This window comes from Patella vulgata, chromosome 4 (genome assembly GCF_932274485.2).
Source record: "Patella vulgata chromosome 4, xgPatVulg1.2, whole genome shotgun sequence".
NCBI classification, from domain to species: Eukaryota; Metazoa; Mollusca; class Gastropoda; family Patellidae; genus Patella; species Patella vulgata.
In genome coordinates, this window is record NC_065882.2 from 80551276 (window position 1) to 80573188 (window position 21913).

The 21913-nt window shown below is 36.9% G+C and overlaps 1 protein-coding gene across 5 annotated transcripts in view; it reads left to right on the plus strand.

The window, feature by feature from the left end:
* LOC126817097 (uncharacterized) overlaps nucleotides 1–21913 on the plus strand; it is a 36533-nt gene that overhangs the window by 11226 nt on the left and 3394 nt on the right. For 3 of the 5 annotated variants that reach the window (XM_050543905.2, XM_050543907.2, XM_050543906.2), the window contains 2 exons: nucleotides 16064–18422; nucleotides 19218–19367. In XM_050543905.2, the coding sequence (XP_050399862.2) occupies nucleotides 16097–18422; nucleotides 19218–19367 (2476 nt within the window). In that variant the 5' untranslated portion in view covers nucleotides 16064–16096. Of the gene's footprint in view, nucleotides 1–9; nucleotides 156–176; nucleotides 381–16063; nucleotides 18423–19217; nucleotides 19368–21913 lie in introns of those variants that run through there. The other 2 variants (XM_050543908.2, XM_050543909.2) reach the window with 2 other exon arrangements.

Below are 21913 nucleotides of genomic sequence, written 5' to 3' on the forward strand. Positions count from 1 at the left end.
TTATACTATATAGTCAGAAACTCGTGTTTTCGCCTTTCTAGTCTACTTTCTGCAAATGGAAAATCGATGCCACAATAGAGCAGTGTAGTGATTCTGAAGCCTGATAGTTATATTATCAACGGAATGTTTTGGCCGTTTGAAATTTGATACACGTGGTAAGAACTGGCTGTCATGCATCCATGGATTCGTTAATTGTTTCATGTTTGTTTTGTTATTCCCGTGGTTGATAATTAAACAACGAGTAGATCTAGTGTATGAATGAACATGAAGACGGTCCTTCATGGTTGAACGATTTTAATGATTGAACTGTTCAAGTCACAAGTGTTTAATGGATATTAATGTCGCCATTCTCATTCATACCAAGGTTTTCTTGTTAACAGGTAGGGCTACGGTGGAGTAAAATGAAATGGGATTTAACGGCTAAGTTAAGTAACTGTTCTGCTCCGACTGGGGTAATGAAGACGGGCAAACGCCATAGGCCTAGCCTAGACACTACAGTGTGCTATGATGAATGATGAAGGAAATTTTGCTGCAATGGCACTATGAAGTTTTATATCAAATTCCAACTGCCAAGGGATCTTTTATGTGCACGCCAATGTAGGCCTTTACACAGTACTCGATTTGTTTTTTTTTTGTCCCATCCAAATAACTAGACAACTGTCCTTGTCGGGCCCTCCGTCCTGCACCAGTGACAAGGGGAAACCAAAAAATCACAATGACCTTTTTCGGCCAATGCAGGAATCGAACAACCACAGTGTAGTAAGATGTTGGATGAAGTGAATAAGACATTGGCTAGCAAAGATGGACTCAGTCCTGTGCTCAGTCCCTGTGATATTTGACGTTGTTCACCTTGTCACTGTCGTTGGGTGTATGACTGGTAAGGGACACTTTGTATAGTTATTCGTTGGCGCACGCAGAAGAGACCCCTTGGCAGTTGGCAAAATGTCACTTGTAAAGTCATAGCACCGACCTACTGCCATAAAAACGGGAACCAGAAGACATACATCATGCAGGAAAATCGTGATGAACTTGCTCAGTCAACACCGAGATCGAACTCTAAACCTCCAGGTTAGCGAGTGGCACTGAGCTAGATCAGGGCTTCGATAATAAAAGATGGTGAAGATAATTACACATAAAGATTTATAGAAATTAAACACAGCAATTCTATGGATAACAATTACTGTATTTTTTTACCGACCTGCAGTAGTTATTTCAATAATCAGCTTGCGCTTAGGGGTCTTTAGCAGATCACAATTTCAACATCGCTTATATTGTGTTATGACATTATGGACAGGTTGATTTGTTTGACATAGGGGGATCACGTTGGCTAAGTGGGTAAGACACTGGCCTCGCTAGCCTGGAGGTCGGGTGTTCGATCCAGATTTTCCGGCGTGGTTTCCTCTCAGTGATGCAGGACGGAGGGCCTGACAAGGACAGCTGTCTAGTTGTTCGGATGGGACGGAAAACCGAGGTCCCGTGTACACATTGGCGTGCACGTAAAAGATCCCTTGGCAGTTGGAATTCGATATGCTTGATGGGACAAAAAAACCGAGGTCCCATGTAATAATAATAATAATATAGTGCCAACAATTCAACTCAGCGAGCTTAACATAAGTACAACTAATATAAAATTACAACAATCACAACACATTAATCCATAAAAGAAAGACCTAAACAAAAAACGGGGAACATTATTTATTACACATGGTAAAAGTTTGACACAAACACAGCTAGAACCGTATTTTGATCAGTTGTATATTTGATTAAAAAGTTCCGTTTTGAGATACTTTTTTAAAACCTTTAATAGAATTTGCGCTTTTGATTTCGTTTGATATTGAATTCCATAACTTCGGAGCACCAACGGCGAAAGATCTATAACCAGATTTGGTTCTTGAAAGAGGCTTAATTAAGAGGTTGTCTGATTGTGATTGAAGGGTTCTGTAAGGTTTATTGGTGTTGAGAAGGTCTCTAAGGTATTGAGGTGAAGAATCGTCTTTAGAGCAGAATACGTAATAGACATTATTTTAAAATTGATACGTTGACGGACTGGAAGCAAATGGAGATGTTTGAGAATTAGTGTCATATGTTCATTTTGTTTGGTTTCTGAAGTCGTTTGATTTTATTTTCAGGTAGATTGCTTCACTCTAAGCCGAGAAAATTATTTTAAAATCATGTTAATAAATGTTTCACAGTTTAGGTAATATTTCAGGCCTAAAGAAAGACCTGCAATGGGCAAATTTACCTTTTTCATAATAGGTTTCTTGGTCTGACCTCTTTGCATGAGGGAGCGCTTGATGTATATGTTGATAAACTTAATTGCGAGTGGACGTGGAAGAAATCAGACTTAAACGAACCGTACAACAGTTTCTGGAAAAGACGTGAGCAGGGGATAATCCGTGAATTTACTTGTGCTTCAATACTCATGATAAATGGACAGATGAAAGACAAAATCGTTTTTATATGCAATGAATTCTCCTCCGGCTTTGCAGCCGTTGCTAGTTACTATGACTAAACCGTTACGTATTTTAATATATTTTTTATAGCTTAGGGTATTCCCTTGTGAATCCAATGTTTTGAGAGGGATTTGAAGGAAAATTTTCATAGATTATTTTTAGTACAAATATATCATCAAATCACCCAATTTGTATGCGGGAAGGTATCTTTAATTCATTTATGATAATTTGATGGTGTGACACTATATAGGAGAATAAAAACAGTATTATGCCATCTTTGACACATGGCGGGATGATTAATTAAATCCTTATCATGTCAGCTGGTACTTAAGATAAGATAGTTCATTTGTTTAAGTTTCTTGTCTTGTAAAGCAATTAGTACAGAAAGCTAATCTAGCATTATGTAATAGCCAGCGGTGTAATCATCGGGACATCTGACAAGGGCCAAGGGTATAAAGAAGAGATCAGAAAGTTAGTTAGGAAGTAAGTTGGGACCATGCCGGTCCCCAAGTTAAGACCAAGCAGCCTTGTACATTACATGTTTGGATGAATGATAAAAGTATGAAGTTAAACCAGTGTTGTCATGAAGAACCCAAATCGAAGAACCAATACTGTAACAATGGCAGCAGTTTAGTAGCAATTTACAATTATTGGGCACAATATTTTGAATGGTTCTGACCAGCCCTTTAGGTTACCTCCTGCTGACTAGTGTCCAATTTGCCATTAATTCACCAAATGTTAACCATTTATATTTTCACTGGCATGTAGCCAAGAATTTCAAGAGTTCATATCTGCTTACAAATCTTGGTTAGTGTTGAATTCACCTTGGTACAACAAATGATATCATTTATATTTCTACTGGAAAGTAGCCAAATGTGTCATGAGTTCAAAAGTTCAAATCACTTCTTGGCAAGTCGCCAATTTGGCATTGTCACATTCATATTTTCATTGGCAAGTTGCCAAAAATATGAAAGGCTCAGAGGGTTGCCCCTTTAGGATGTTGGCAAGATTCCAATTTGGCATCTATCCAACAAATGTTCAATTGGCAAGTAGCCAAACATTTCAAATCTTGCAGCCAATTAAGAAATGTCAGTGGTTCAGGAGAATTGTACCATTTAACCAATTGGCAAGATTCCAATTTGGCATCTATCCAATAAATGTTAAGTTTATATTAGCAGGTAGCCAAACATTTGAAATCTGTTAACAGATCTTGCAGCCAGTTAAGAAATGTCAATGGTTCAGGAGACTTGCACCACATTTACCATCAATCCAATAAATGTTAACATTTATATTGGCAAGTAGCCAAACATTTGAATTCTATTCACTGTTCAGATTATGCAATGGGTTGACTACACAGAAAAAATGAAATGAAATGAGGTTTAACGTCCTACTGTTCTGCACCTATACTGGGCTAATGAAGACGGGCATACAGTGTGCTATGAGGGAAACTTTGCCCGGGCAGCGGCACTATCGCCTACTCTTATATCGAATTCCAACTGCCAGGGGATCTTTTACGTGCATTCCAATATATACGCAGGACCTTGGTTTTTCGTATCATCCAAAGGACTAGACAGCTGTCCTTGTCAGGCCCTCCGTCCTGCATCACTGACAAGGGGAAACCAGGCCGGAAAATCCGGATGAACTTTCTCGGCCAATGCAGGGATCGAACACCCGACCTCCAGGCTAGCGAGCCAGCGTCTTACCCACCTAGCCACGTGATCCCCTACACAGAAACCAAAGCTAAATATAAACTTAATACAAGATTTTTATAATGTTGTTGCCCCAGTCTGTCCAGTGTTCACTGTGGAAGCTAGTCTTCATGTGATTCACTTTGAATTAAGTTTATTAAGACTTTAAGACCGTGGGATGAAGAAGCTAGAGTTATGACCCCTGTTCACATTGAAAATTCTTGTTGATGCTCCAGAGACAAAAGCTTAATTCTAATGATATCTGATACATGTAGGTACTTAATGTTTACCCATCTTCATTAGCCCAGTATAGGAGCAGAACAGTAGGACGTTAAACCTCATTTCATTTCATTTGTTTGACATAGATTGTTTACATGAAGTAGGTATGAAAAAGATAAAAACGTACATGTATATACTTGTATATAAATTTAGACGGCGATTATTCGTTGCTTATTACAATTTTAACATCCATTAAATTGGTTTATGCTTGATGGGACGAAAAACAGAGGTCCTGTGTAATAATGATAATAATAATTATATAGCGCCAACAATTCATTTCAGCGAGCTTTACATTAGTACAACTAATATAAAATTACAACAATCACAACACATTAATCCATAAAAGAAAGACCTAAACAAAAAATGAAGAACATTATTTAGTACACATGGTAAAAGTTTGACTTAAACACAGCTAGATCGTATTCGAATTTGATCAGTTGTATATTTGATTAAAAAATTCCGTTTTGAGATACTTTTTTTAAAACCTTTAATAGAATTTACGCTTTTGATTTCGTTTGATATTGAATTCCATAACTTCGGAGCACCGACGGCGAAAGATCTAACACCAGATTTGGTTCTTGAAAGAGGCTTAATTAAGAGGTTGTCTTGATTGTGATTGAAGGGTTCTGTAAGGTTTATTGGTGTTGAGAAGGTCTCTAAGGTATTGAGGTGAAGAATCGTGATTTAGAGCAGAATACGTAATAGACAGTATTTTAAAATTGATACGTTGACGGACTGGAAGCAAATGGAGATGTTTGAGAATTGGTGTCATATGTTCATTTTGTTTGGTTTCTGAAGTCGTTTGATTTTATTTTCAGGTAAGATTGCTTCACTCTAAGCCGAGAAAATTATTTTAAAATCATGTTAAAAAATGTCTCACAGTTTAGGTAATATTTCAGGCCTAAAGAAAGACCTGCAATGGGCAAATTTACCTTTTTCATAATACATGTTTTAAGGTTTCTTGGTCTGACCTCTTTGCATGAGGGAGCGCTTGATGTATATGTTGATAAACTTAATTGCGAGTGGACGTGGAAGAAATCAGACTTAAATGAACCGTACAACAGTTTCTGGAAAAGACGTGAGCAGGGGAATATCCGCGAATTTACTTGTGCTTCAATACTCATGATAAATGGACAGATGAAAGACAAAATCATTTTTATATGCAATAAATTCTCATTTCATTTCATTTACTCATAATCAGTTTTAAGTGTCATGTAAATGCTTTCATTAAAGGCTCAATACCACTCTTGTAACTGAATAATATGTAAATGCTTTCATTAACAAAAGAAAAAATATAACAACCCTTGTTGACTGCTCGGGACACTTAACTGCCGTGGGCCTATATGTTTTGTTGCCTGGCAACCTAGTAAAATTAGAAACATTTAATTAACTCACTATGAGAGTAGAATCGGCCGGAAGTAAGGATGTAACGGTTCAAAAATTATTGTATGTTTTAAACGATTTATTCACATTTAATAAAAAAAATTTCTACTAAAATATTTGTTAGGGCACATGAAGACTTGGTGATACATGTTTAAATTATTGGTATTGTAGCTTTTAAGTCTCGGAATTGGCAGCGAGTGCTAATAACGTATACAATGCTTTGAGCAGGAATTTAAAGGCGTTAACTTCAAGTGATATATTACAAATGACAAGTGTACTATGTATAAAGTACTTATGTGGTCTTTAGTGAAAGAAAACAATGTTGTGGCTAGCACTCCTGGGTTTGGAGGTCAGATATAATATGAAAATGATTATCGGTTTGTATATTTTTGAACTGGTTCAGGGGTGTTGGACGGCCGAATGGTTAGCATGTGCATGTTGTATCATAAGGTCTGACATTGAGTCAACTGGCAAGGTTTCAATTCTCCGGTTGTACATGACAAAGAGTAGGGAAATCTGTCTAACCTTGTGGGTTTTCTCCTGGTCCTCTGGTTTCCTCCCACTGCTAAAGACCCCTATGTGCGAGCGAATTATTGAAATATAATTGAACCATATTTTAGTCCGGAAATGACCTGGATTGTGCCAAGTGGATGTTAAACCCCATTTCTCTCTCTCTCAACCGGTTTACTTGTGTGACCGGTTAGACATTTACATTCTTGGTCTAACGAGTTACTGTAAATAGAGATAACTAGTAATTATTAAAATTGCAGGTCTTGCTTTAGGCCTGAAATGTTTTTTAAATTATTAATTTAAAGGCATTCATTAACTTATCCATACCATAATCAACTCTCGATGTCATCACTAGCCTACGATACATGTATTTACTAGATTATAATCCGATCTTCTGCTCAACGCTCTTTATCTAATCTCGTGTCTTTCATTAACTTTATCATTTATATAGAATTATATAGAACCTCTCTATCTGGGTATTATCATTCTGAAGAGTTCAAATAGAAACAGAACTGATAACTGGTTGCCTTGCCAATTATATTCTATATAACTTTTATCATTAATTTAAGATATTAATTAATATTATCTAAACTATTAATTAATGCTCATGTGATGTATAAACATTTATTGATAACAGTTCATACACCTGAACTGACAATTTATAAATAACAGACTTATATTATCAGTTACTGATAACGGTTCATACACTCAAGAAACAAAGGTAGGACTTACTACTCAAGACATTTTTATACACCCACATTGAAATGTGGTCAGATATTGTTGTCGCATCAGTCCGAAAACGTTTTTCATAGCTCTGGAGTGACTGCAACCACCATAACCCCTGGGATCGAACGGCAATGTTTATTAAAGGTATATATTCTTCACAAAAAAAAAAGAAACGCACACCCCATTTTTCATTGTTTTCATTTGAATGGCATCGTTTTTTCCATCAATCTTACTTGTTTTTAATGTCATTATGTAAGGATAAAAGAAATTCATTATTGGTTTTAAATGAGTCACTAATTGTGACTGGTCATGCTTTTTGTCGATTTTTGTTTCCGCATGATTGCTCCCAAGACACATGAGTTAACAACTTTAAAATCCTGGGGTTCTCGGTTTCAAGTGATGCCACATCAGAACGAAGACAAACGCAACAATAAAGATGTAGCCAAGCTGCTGAATGTTTCCCAGAGTACCATTTCTGGCCTAAAAAGTTGTGTGCATTAACTGCAACCACCAGACTGGTTGTTCAAAGCTACATGTAAGCCTTTGCTTCTGAGATTAAAAATTAAATCAAAATATGGCTGAACCATTCTAATCTATTTTTAGATAAATATATATTGATTCATAAGTATTGACTGTATTGTATTGTTTAATTTTATGGTTCCATAATTCTATATTTGTTCCATTTGTAAAGCACCCCTGAACATGTATATGTGAAAGGGGGTGGGGGGCTATAACAAATCTTTGTAATAATAAAAAATAATAATCTACTTAATACCAGAAGTATCCAATGACATCGAGGGTTGAGTATGGCCATGTCATATTAAATGGCCAATCCCGATAATATTTTGGAGAATAAAACTGCTTAATTTTGTGTTAAAATCCCTTAAAATCCTCTACCTTAGGGCCGAGCAACTAACTCAATATATGTGATAGGTTTTCAAACAACTTAAACCTGTCAGTCTTCATCTGGAAATGGAGACTGGTGTCCCAAGCTGTATTATGCGATGTCTGAATAAAACCAGACTTTTATTTAATAAAAATAATGTGAAGGTGAAATTTACCTTTCGTTATCAAGTACAGCACATGGGTCATTCATTGTATAGACCTCTAAAGGAATGGGAATCGAATATCATGTCACTCATGAAAAAATTGACCCGAAATCTTAAAAGGGTTACGTGTCCGGATAAGCAGTTTTGTCGTTCACGTCCAAACAACTCAATATTTTGAGCTGAAATTTTGAGACCGGGTAAATACACCATTCCTCTATATTTTGGCGCTTAAATTTCATACGTACTTGGACTTTTATTTTTGAGATATATGTTCAAATCGGGATAGTCCCTTTAATAAATATCTAATTAATAGTTTATATCACATACAAGGCCTAAAGAAAGATCTGCAATAGGCAGATTTACCTCTTGCATAATGTATGTTTGAGTGGGGGGTTGGATGGCTGAATGGTTAGCGTGCGCGCTGTATCATAAAGCCTGTCATTGAGTCGACTGGCGTGGTTTCGAATCCCCGGTTGTACGTGACAAGGAGTAGGGTCGCCTGTCCAACCTCGTGGGTTTTCTCAGGGTCCTCCGGTTTCCTCCCACTGCTAAAAACCCCTATGCGCAAGCGAATTATTGAAATAAAATTAAACCATATGTTAGTCCCGAAATGACCTAGTTTGTGTCGAGTGGACGTTAAACCCCATTTCTCTCTCTATGTTTGATGAGCGTTGATAAAGACTAGACAAGTCAAGACAGAAACATGGATAAGTGATAAGCAGTAATTATATTACACAGAATTGTGATCTGCATTATATCTAATTAATTCTAAACTAATAATTAGAACCAATTAACACCTATTTATACAGTGGGCATAACCCATCCAATTAGCACTTCGTAATAGACAATACAAAGAAACTTCAAAACAATGTGGTCAAGGACCTCACTTTGATGATGTTCCCTAGTTTAACTCTCAGCTCAGGGTGTAATAGTCAATAGCTTGTGCTCTAACCTTGTATGACCAATGGTTAGAGTGTGCGCGCTGTACCGTAAGGTCTGTCGTTGAGTCAACGCGTGGTTACGATTTCCATGGTTGTACATGACAAGGAGTTGGGTCGTCTGTCCAACCTCGTGGGTTTTCTCCGGGTCCTCCAGTTTCCTCCAACTGCTGAAGACCTCTACACGCAAGCAAACTATTGAAATAAAATTGAACCATATAAAATGACAATGACCTAGTTTGTGTCAGATTCAGCCCCTTTGGTGGTGGTAACTTGATGGGTTGAGATTTGCAGATCAGAACAATCTCAGGTTCTACCCCTTTGTAACTGATGGGTTATGATATGGTAGATCAGAACAATGTCGGGTTCAACCCCTTTGGTAGTGGTAACTGATGGGTTGTGATATCATAGACCAGAACAATGTCAGGTTCAGCCCCTTTGGTTTTTGTAACTGATGGGTTAAGGTCTGCTTCCACAGTTGTGATATCATAGTCCAGAGCAATGTCCGGTTAAGCCCCCTTGGTATTAGTCTGATTGGTTATGGTTTGCTTCTGCAGTTGTGATGTCATCAGATCGGAACAATGTCCGGTTCAACCCCTTTGGTTTTTGTAACTGATAGGTTAAGTTCTGCTTCCACAGTTGTGATATCATAGACCAGAACAATTTTAGGTTCAGCCCCTTTGGTATTAGTCTGATTGGTTAAGGTTTGCTAACACAGTTGTGATATCGTAGACCAGAAGAATACAATGTCAGGTTCAGCCCCTTTGTTGGTTGTAAATGATGGGTTAAGGTCGGCTTCTACAGTTGTGAAAATGGTCCGCTCTGTTGTCTGACATAGTTAATGTATTATAGTTAGATCAGTAATGATTATATAATGTTTTGATAATCTTGCAGACAAAGTTTTGACTTGCTTCCTTAATTATCCCAACAAAATAATGTGTTAATTAGTTTAGACTAATTAGACCAAACTTTGTCAACATTAAAGACCAAACCTTGTCAACAAATTACAGAGTTGGAAAACCAAAATATTTGGTAACCAGAATATTGTGGTGTTGAAAGGTTTTTCATTAATCACTGTAAGATGGAATACAATTCATAATAAGGTTGATCTCTCTTTAATTGTATTTAAGGTGGGTGACAGGCAGATATACAACTTGGGGTTAGGGTTAGGGTATTCAGTAGTTTTCACAGTTGGTATAGACTTTAATTACTTTTAACACCTGTAGTAATCTCTTAATCTTTTATCCAGCTTCCCTTTTAATCCCTGTCATTGTTTAATCCATTGGCCAATTAAATAGTCTAGTGATTGTCGTCACCCCCACAAACCAATAAGCTTCTATGAAATTTTCAAGCTTTGTTTTGCTGGGAGGTTACTCCTGTTTTTTATTAGTAGTAGTTTATTTAAGTGCTGTTAATAAGCCAATGTGGTGAAGATTTCTGGAATTTATTATCCATGGCTTTAGTGAAATATTAATGTACAACCGTAGTTTATTCAAGTGGGGTGAAGATTTCATGAATTTTTTATCCATGGCTTTAGAGAAATATTAAGGTAGATATATTCATGTTTTGTGCAATGTTACAGACACAATAATCCAATTCTTGAATATTTTTAGACATCCATGGATCATTGGTGATGTGTAAATATAAACTTCCATATTATTGTTTCGACAGCTATTAATTTATTTTTTCTAAAATGTAGGCAAAATGTTTCTTCTAGGCACACTGCATGACAGTTGGTGTAGAAAGTAGGCCACTCCATGGCGATTGGGTCTCGTAATTTTATATAATTTCTAAATGTTAATGATGTAATTACTAAATAATTGTATATATCCACTTATTAATGTTCATAATGATTTAATTACTAGATAATTGTATATAATTCCACTTACTAATGTTAATAAAGTAATGGGGGTGGATGGCCGAATGGTTAGCATGTGCACCCTGAATCATAAGGCCTGTCATTGAGTCAACTGCTGTGGTTTTGAATCCCCGGTTGTACGTGAGGAGTAGGGTTGGAACGAGGAGTAGGGTTGGGTTCCAACCTCGTGGGTTTTCTCCGTGTCCGCCATTTTCCCTCCACTGATAAAGACCCCTACGCACAAGTGAATTATTGAAGTAAAATTGAACCATGTCAGTGGACATTAAACCCATCTCTCTCTCTCTCTCTCTCTCTCTCATAAAGTAATTATAAAACATTGTTTATTAAATAAATACTCAATAATTGTATATAATTCCACTTATTAATGTTCATAAAGTATGATTGATTGCCCTGTGATTATGGTTCAATGACCAACTTGTTAAAAACAGTTGTTTACTAAATAAATACCCAATAATTGTATAATTCCACTTATTAATGTTCATAAAGTATGATTGATTGCCCTGTGATTATGGTTCAATGACCAACTTGTTAAAAACAGTTGTTTACTGAATAAATACCCAATAAGTAAAGCAAAATAGTTGTAATACAAAGTTCTACATTTTGTTCTGATGCAGTTGTAGATCTTGTGATCGTGCTGCTAGGATACAGGGTTTTCATTCCATCTGAACAACTACACATTATCGCTTGCCAGCCACACTGGTGCAGGACGGGGGGCCTGGAAAGGGACAGCATATAGATGTTCAGATGGGATGAAAAAACGGAGGCCTGGTGTAGACGTTGGTGTGCACGTAAAAGAACCCTTGAAGTCTGGGATTAAAATTAAGTCACTGTCGTAGAAAAAATTTTCCTCATATGTCACTGTTTGGCAAATGCCCGACTTTGTTATCCCAGTAGGATGTCAAAACCCCATTTCATTTGCATTTGAGGGGTTTGATGGCTGAATGGTTAGCACGTGCGTGCTGTATCATAAAGTCTGTTATTGAGTCAACTGGCGTGGTTCGAATCCCCGGTTGTACGTGACAAGGAGTAGGGTCGCCTGTCCAACCTCGTGGGTTTTCTCCGGGTCCTCCGGTTTCCTCCCACTGCTAAAGACCCCTACGCACAAGCGAATTATGGAAATAAAATTGAACCATATGTTAGTCCGAAATGACCTAGTTTGTGTTGAGTGGACGTTAAACCCCATTTCTCTCTATCTCTCTCATTTGCATTTATAACAGATTCAAGACAGGAAATCTTCAATCGAGGATATTGATCTGTGTTGTAATGTCTGTCAAATTTTCCGATGTGTCATCAATGCATTGCAGATGTCGATGTTTGTTCCCAATGCATTGCTGCGTAAAAAAATTACTTGATTCATTACCTGTTACATCAACAAATGACGCGGTTGTGAATATTGATTGTTCAAAATACAAATCGACCTTAAAATATCGAAATTATTTAGATAGACGTACAGCGTTTCTACCAATTAACATATGAGAGAGTATACACAGCAGTTACCAGACCATGTAATATTTATAACAATAATTTTGAAATAATATGACTGAAAAAAAAAAACTTTACATAATATTGTAAAATTCAACAGCTTGACTTTTACTTCAATCACATTTTTCCGAAATTGTAGTCTTGTTACATATATTCATACACTACTAATAAAAACTGGACATTGCTAATTAAATTTGAAAAGTTATCGAGACCTCTGCATCATACATGTAGTCAGTCTAAAAATAAAATTTAGAAAAAAGATATTGCATGATAGTGTAAAAATGACTTGATCCTTTAATGTGAGTCATTGCGCGGTTTAAGTGATAGAAAAAAAAAACCCTACAAAGAAAAACGAATACAGTAATTTATTCAGGAATATTACTGACATGAATTTCAAACCGGTATGTAAATTAGATATGGAAAATTTTCCGCATGGTGTACCGATTTGTCGTTATTTTTGTGCTAATTACATACAGTAGAATACGATATTTCTCGTAACAAATTACCAAGAATTATTTTTGTTGAAGTATGATTATATTAAAGGGAATGGAAGCTTAAGATTTTAAAATCCAGTTCCTACCAGAACCTCATTTGACCCAATTCTGGCAGGTTGGTTTCAAAATGGATAAGAGAGAAATGGGGTTTAGAGCTGCAACGATTCAATTCGGTGCACCGATAACCGACACTAGCCGTCTCGGTTCGATCCACGATCTACAACGTTCAAATTTCGATTCAGTTCAATTGCAAATTAAATTTCAAATAAAAACAACGTACACCTTACCATATGAAAAAAAAATGAAAGACCTGTAGCAATTAAGTCCACTTAAAATTTAAAAAAAAACTTTGTTTTTACGTAACTTTTAATTTACGTTATTTAACAAAACACGAATGTCACTCGAAAACATAACTAAAACAGAGTGACCTTCCTTTAAAACAATTTCTGTATGCTGACGAAAGTTAATTTATTTAAAATTGGTGACGTACCGAATGTTCATTGGATGTTAATTTAGGTCAATAGCTTCGGTAATCTTTATATAAATTCTAAACTATCTCATTAGCTGATAATTCCGGTCATTATCTTCGGATATTTTCGTGTTTAGCGATTATTACCCATAGTCAAGCAAACACTGGAAGGTAAAATTATGGCAGACGATGACTTTCTCGACCACCTGGTCATTTGAAATCTAAAGTTTGGGATCATTTTGGTGTAAGAAAAAACTCTAAAGATGTGGCAACTTGTAGAGTATGCTTCACTGACATATATATAGAAAAAATTACTGGTTATTGTAGCTGATAATCGAATCGAAAATAATCGAATCGAATGGTTAAAATCGATAATCGAACCGAATCGAGGTAGTTGTGAATCGTTGCAGCCCTAATGGTGTTTAACGTCCACTCCGACACAAACTAGGTCACTTCGGGACTAACATGGTTCAATTTTATTTTCATAATTCGCTTGCACGTAGGAGTCTTTAGCAGTGGGAGGAAACCGGGGGACCTGGAGACAACCCACGAGGATTGGACAGGCAACCCTACTCCTTGTCACATACAACCAGGGAATCGAAACCACGCCTGTTGACTCAATGACAGACTTTAAGATACAGCGCGCACGTGCTAACCATTCAGCCATCCACACCTCCCCTCAAAATGGATAAAGAACCCTGCTGTACACCCATAAATAAAAATCAACTAGTCCAATCCTGATGGTTTCCAGAGCTGACCTAATTCCCCAGTACTTAATATTATTTATTCCATACTTGGGTATTATTTATACCATACTTGGGTGTATTTGTTTTATCCCTCTTGAATTGTGCTCTTTGTTATCTGAACCAAGACTGAACTGTAACTGATGTATCAGGGTTCTCTAGTATTGGCTTTCTATTGATTTTTTTGTTTGTTTCTAAATCAGTAGATATTTACAATCTTTCCATAGAGAATGGAGGTAACAATCCACTAATCTTTATTTATACAGAATTTATTAGCTAGATATAGTAATGATGAGAATATTAATGACTATTTGAGAAGGGTTGAAGATTAGGCTATAATAGCCTTTCTAATATCCTGCCCTTCCTAGAAAATATAATACAAAAGATATAGCTGTAGTAACACACCACAATAATTTACAACAGCCCCCCAAAATATATGAATCAGTTAAAAGATTAATCTGATTATGTAATGTATATGCAAGTCATGGAAGATTTGAATACATATAGATAACATGTATTAACAAATATACAATATGTACATGCTCATATAGTATGGAGATACACAGAATACATGTCATAAGAGATAAGCTTATAAAAGAGAAAACAAAAAACATTTTTAAGATAAGATATTTGAAGTAGGTTTAGGTATGGTAAAGAGGTTTTTTCCTGAAAAGATTCAAGTTATTTAAAGGTTTTTAAGAGGTTGGCAATGAATTCCAGAGTTTGGGACCTCTAACGCTTATACTGCTTTTAACTATATTAATAATATTATTTGACTTGAGAGTAGTAAGTTTATTGTTAAGATGATCATAGTTAAGGAGTTTGATTAATAAGGTAAGAGGTGAAACAAGTAATCGGGGCATTGTTTTAGCAGCATTTTATAGATAAATATACATGGATTAGGGATGTTGATTAACTATTGTAGTTCAGGGTAAACGTTGGCAGTACATTAAGATTAATTATAAGGCCATTATTTTCCGAGAAAGACTGTCAAGAGATTTAGCATCACAACGGTCCCATATTGGAGAATAATAATCTACTTGTGGTTGAATGTGAGCATTGTAGAAAAGGATTTGGAATGGTGTAAAATAGTTGTACGTCTGTACTTTATATTTAAGATAAGTCAATGTCGGTCAAACCATTGTCCTGCAGTACCGAGCTGCAGACCAAGGTATTCACTTACAGCAGGCAACCAGAGACAAATACGAGAAAGGATGAATAAGAGGTCTGACGGCCGTAATAAAAACAACGTGAAGTACTATTGTTATAAAAGACATTATTAATGTAAAGGATGCTATTAAAAGTATATCCTATGTTATAAAAAGAACTTTGGTTTATTATTCTTACCCTCTCCCGTATTACAGGCATGGTTCCCCCTTGTCAGTGATGCAGGACGTAGGGCCTGATAAGGACAGCTGTTTAGTTGTGCGGATGGGACGAAAAACCAAGGCCCTGTGTATACATTGGCGTGCATGTTAAAGAGAGGCCAAAGTACCGCTGCCTGGGCAAAATTTCCTTAATAGGACACTGTATGGCCTACATATGCCTGTCTTCATTAGCTCAGTCAGGAGCAGAACAGTAGAACGTTAAACTTATTTCATTTCATTATCTAGTTGTGAACTATTATAGTGAGAACGACCAGCTCTTTATCTAAGTCTGATATAATGTATCTTTTAAGAAAAAAAAAACCTCAACAGTAGACAATCTTTTCAGAAATTATTAGTGGCACTGGCTGGTTTTGATTCCCATCCCTTCCTCCCACTGCTAAAGACCCATATGCGCGAGCGAATTATTGAAATAAAATTGAACTATGTGTTAGTCCCGAAATGACCTTATTTTTGACGAGTGGACGTTAAACTCTCTCTCACAGAGGATCCCAGTGAGAGGTAATGGTGTAAAAACAAGTTAATTGTGTAGGCAACCTCAGTAATCAAAAGATGGTAAATTAATTCTATATTTTTGTTTTTCAGTGTCAATTCACTCCATGGTTTTAACCGGTCAGCATGTATCAACAAACTTCAAACTCGGTGTATCCAAACCCGCCACCAGCTGCCTATCCTGGCAGCATTAATGATGGGAACAGATACCAAGGGAGTTATCCACCCCAAAATTATAAAAGCAATCGGTACATGATGCGGCCAGTAAATCATGGATATCCCCAACAACAACAATTTCAAAACAATGCACGTCAACAAACAGCTCAGAATTGGAGTGGAGGAGGAGTAAATTCCCTAAATGCCCAGTACCAGCAAAGTGCGTCTCTGTATCCTGTATTTCAGGAACAGTCCTTTATTGCTCAGTATGATCATGTTAAACAGCATATTAATCCAAATCAACGAAGTATACCAAATCCGCGACAAGCTTATCCAAATCAGCAACAAAACCAGCATCTGGGTATCCCCATCCAGCAATCGAGTGTCCAAAGTCAACATTCAAGTGTCCCAAGTCAACATTCAAGTGTCCCAAGTAAACATTCAAGTGTCCCAAGCCAACATTCAAGTGTCCCAAGCCATCATTTGAGTGCCCCAAGCCAACATTCAAGTATTCCCAGCCAACCTCCAAGTAGTGCCAACCTTTATCCAAGTGTTTCTAACCTTTATCCAAGTATCCCCAACCTTCTTCCTGGTATCTCTAACCAACAATACAGCTCTTCACATTTCAAGACATTAAAGGCTGCAGCCACTACATCTCCACAAGCCTGGGACAGCCAATATCAATTAAGCGCGTTAGTAGATGGTGTTGGTCTAAATACTATCCCAAAGCAGGTAAGGAATTACCCACAGGCAATGGAACCAGAACCAGAACCACCTGCTAGTAGAAGTTGGTACCGTCTTCCAGTTGCTTCAGAACAACCATCAGTAAGAAATCCTCCACCTCCAAAACAAACTTCTCCAAACCAAACGTCTAACAGCTTGTCTCGCAGCTCGGCTTCAGATCAAGTATTTTCTGAACCACATTTACAACTACCAGTATTACGAAGACCAAAAAGGGAATCGTTAGAAAAGTCATCCAGTGATACAGCTTCAGCTTTAAAAAGGATTAAACAAGAAAAGAAACAGTCTGATAATACTATATGTAATCTTGAAAACATCCCTTTTAGTAACTCCATTTCTCCTGAAAATGTTGGACACACAAAGATGATTTTGCCAGAAAAACAACAAGTAAACTCGGTGAGTATGATGGATACCAATTCTCATCTTTCTCAAGAATTGAATGATCAAACAGCAAATTGTTTTGACAAATCTCCTGATCGAAATGTTGTCATCATATCCAGTGTGTGTTCGCAGTCCCAACAATCTTTGAGTCCTGCGGATGGAAAGACGCAAGGGACTGCCTTCCAACAATTGCAGAATAATGACTTATTATCGAATGGAAATTCAGAGGGAAATCTTTTTAGGAAACCCAAAGATAAACATCGTAAGAGGCGAAGGAGTTCTGAACGGTCAAAATCTACATCACCAGAAAAACCTCAAACAAGGATATGTGCCTCTCCTGATTCAACATTTCTACCAGATAGAATCCAGGATAAACTTACTTCACCAACGAAATCACCTTTAGAACCATATGATCCTCTATATGAACAGATCTCCATGTCTCCTTGTAGTGATACAACAATTGCATATTGTGATGGACAAGATTGGGATGATAACCCAACATCGAAAATCGATAATATTGATTCAAGCGTCAGTCACCATGTTAGTACCTTGAAGGGAATATACAATGAATGCGACGAGAGTATTAGAAAACGAAGGAGATTTTTATTGGGCTCCGGAACTGAATGTGATTCAACTAATGAACTTCTGGATGAAGCTGTAAAATCGAATAGTCTAGATCGATTGACTCCCTTGAGGCAAAATTCAGTAAGCTCTGTAACAGGCTGTGTTTCATTAAAAGATACTAATGTTCGATATTGTGTTTCGGAAAATAAAATATATTATTTGTTAAATGATTTTAGCAGATTCATCACAAAGCACAAAGAGCTTCAGGATTCTAACTATGCGGAGGTTAGATTGTCTACGGAAGCAGAATCTTTAGCCCTTTGTCAAGCCTATCATAAACTCTCACCACTATCGGAAGGTGCTAAACTTGTGAATTTTAAACAAGAACCAGAGATTTTTCAAGAACCGGGAATTGTTAATGAATTAGAAAGTAATTGTGATAAGGTTTCAAATTTAACCGAAGACAGTTTAAGTGTACATAATGACAATACGAGTGAACATAAGGATAATTCTGTGTTGTTAAATTCGTGGCTAGAAGAAACCAACAGTTGTACAGTTGAAACCAATAGTGCTTTTAGTGATAATACTTGTAATAGTAGAACTCTAAAAGGTTAGTACAATGCACAAATGGTTATTCTTTTGAATAATCCTTCATTAATACATGTAGTTGGATGGCCGAAAGGTTGGCACGTGCGTGCTGTATCATAAGGCACGTCATTGAGTCAACTGGCGTGGATTCGAATCCCCGGTTGTACGTGACGAGGAGTAGGGTCGCCTGTCGAACCTCGTGAGTTTTCTTCTAGTCCTCTGGTTTCCTCCCACTGCTAAAGATCCCTACGCGCAAAAGAATTATAGAAATAAAAAAATTAAACCATATGTTAGTCCTGAAATGACCTAGTTTTTGTCAAGTGGACGTTAAACCCCATTTTTCTCTCTCTCTGAGCAGAACAGTAGGACGTTAAACCCCATTGCATTTACAGGGTTCCCGCGGCTTGTCAAACATTTTTTCAAGGATATTCAAGGTTAAATATACGGCAAATTCAAGGACATTTTTTAGCCTAAAGTTACAATTTTTCATCTTAAAAATAACCAAAACATTACCAACTATCGTTATAAAACTTCTAATCTAAACAGGATTTTCATATCAACTTACTATTATTACCAATTTGAAACAAAATTAAGGATCTCCACTGAAATTCAAGGATATTTTCCTATTTCTGCGAAATTCAAAGATATTCAAGACCTTGAAAATGAAATTTTAAATTTAAGGATATTCAAGGATTTTCAAGGACCGCGGGAACCCTGATTTACTTCTTATGCAACCCACCCTCCTTGTCATTGATGCAGGCGCCTATAAATAAAAGACGTGTATTAATGTATTTTATCTTATAATTTAACTGTACAGAAGAATTAGAGAAGTTATCGGCCATATCTCAAGAGGTTATTAGAAGAGCCTTCACAAATCTCAAGAAGGAATGTGACCAGTTGAGAGCAGACAATAGTTCATTAAGGGAAAACCTAGATACAAAGACAAAACAAAATAATTTATTAGAAGGTAAAATCAGAAGAATAAAATCAAATAAATTGATTATATTAACAATTTCATATTTTACCCCCATAATTAAGGGTTTGTATCTATTTAAAAATCTAGGTCTTGTTGTGTAGATCCAAACTCTTTCAGTAATACACTATTGTTTGAGTTTGCGTATTCATAGTAATGAAACAGTTCTATATCTGCTTATTAAACATTGGAGGGGGGGGGGGGGGCGAATGGATAGCACGTGGTGCGTGCTGTATTATAAGGTCTGTCATTGGAGTCAACTGACGGGGTTTCAATTCCCTGGTTGTACTTGACAAGGAGTAGGGTCGCTGGTCCAACCACTACGGTTTTCCCCGGGTCTTCCAGTTTCCTCCCACTGCTAAAGACCCCTACTCGCAAGCGAATCATTGAAATAAGATTAAAACCATATGTTAGTCCCGAATTGAACCTAGTTTGTGTCGAGTGAAAACCCCATCTCTTTCTCTCTCACTCTGTTATATATTATAATTTTAAAGCATATTCTATACACACTTATCATCGCTTTGTTTAGAATAGAACCGATGTAGTAAACATCGTGGTTCACGTGAACGGTATAAGTTTCACAGTGTTGACATAAATAGAGATAAAATACTCCCACCTGCCTAATAAAACATTGACTTGGTGAAGTCTTTGTTCTGTTTAGGTTACGACATACCGGAAAAACACCAGAAAACTTCCGGAAAACACCGTTGTACTGAATACCGGAAAAACCTAACCCTAACCTCTCACACACACCCCACATACAGAGGACCAGGCTCCGGGTTACCTATTTAGTGTGTTAACCGTTATTCAGTTTTTTTCCGGAGTTTTTCGGTATTCAGTATAACATGTTGTTTTCCGGTATATAGTATTGTCAAAATTAGAGCAAGGTACAATGAGTTTCTAAGATGTTACAGTTTTTCCACATATTATTCAAGGGAATTCTTGTTCTGTGTAGATGTACAATCCGGTTCTAAATAATAGGGCCCGACAGGACGGCTAACTAGTCGTTCGGATGGGACAAAATCAGTGTTCCTTCACAACACACAGCATGGCGTATGTCAGTCTTCATTAGCCCAGTCGGTGCAGAAATGTAGGAGGCCAAGTTGTTGTTAGTTAAGTTGTATTTTACGCCCGCTTCCACCGAGGTGATATCGCAGACAAGTAGGAGGCCAAACGCTATATCTATACTAATAAGGACCCTTCCTGAAGCCAACAAGTAGTGGTAATGTGAAAATAATTCCAGGTGTTGGTCCAACCTCGTGGGTTTTCTCCAGGTAAAGACCGCTATTCGGAAGCGAATTATTGATATAAAATTGAACCAAATCTTCAGGTGTTGATAAAAGGGATCATCAGTATGATGATGTCATGATGATTCACCTGTAACAAGAATCTCAACAATTTAATCCCTGTAACAACGATACTAACCTAACTCACTGTTGACAAGAACATGGTTATGTCAGGCGGTTTATTAATAATAAAAGTCTGGCTGAATTTATTAAAACTGAACGTGTCTCTGATATTATTACCGTAAACTGTTTGTGTACGTCCGTCTTCATTAACCCAGTCGGTGTAGATATGTTGAACCCTATATTTCATTTCAAATATGCTTTTCAGACGAACATGCTATATAATTTTTAGATGACCAGCGTGACTGTTAATTACGTACTCGTGTATCATGTTTGAAACCGCAAATTTCCACAAATTAATGAGCATGGTTTTGTGATGGCTGAGGTCGGCAATTTTAAGCAAATCGGTTCAAATAACCAAGAAAGGACTTCTTCAGGAACTAAAGATAACAATTGTCGTCTTTAAACCAAAACCCAAGCTCATTACAACCGTTTTGAGAAGGTTTCTTAATTTATCGGAACAGATTTATTGTGTCCCCCTTGGGTCGACTTAAAATTTCGGGATTTTTTGTGGAAATGTGCCGTTTCAAGTAGGATACATGTACGCGTGGGTAATTAACTATAACCCAAACTATGGCAACAGTTTCGTTGGTTTCACTTGTCAAGCGTGATAACGCAACAAACTGCTTTTGAAAATCTTAATTGTTCAATTCACCTTACTGCACTAGCACCCTCAATTAGAGATTGACATTAATTTTAAAGCGGCATTTAAACATGCCACTAAAAGCAAAAAGAGCACGTACATTAATTAATGTTTCAAATCAATAATTAACCACGTGTTTGTAACACTGTTAGTGATAACAGAAGATCAGTTTATTTACATCGGGAACAGAACATAAAACGGCTATATAAATACAACATAGACAAGAATATAAACACGGTACACCACTACTTTTAAGACATCAGGAACATAAACTATAACATCAACACCGCACATCACATCATTACAACTATTCTGCCACGGCAGCGGCTGAACTCGGGCCCATACGCTCATCCCTGGTCCCCTCGGGGTCTTAACTTCGTACAGCTGACCGTGCGAATTCAATATAAAAAAAGAGCATTGTTACTACACCTGAAAAATATTAGGTCCGTAATTAAATACATGTACATATATATGTAGTAGACAGTTTAAAT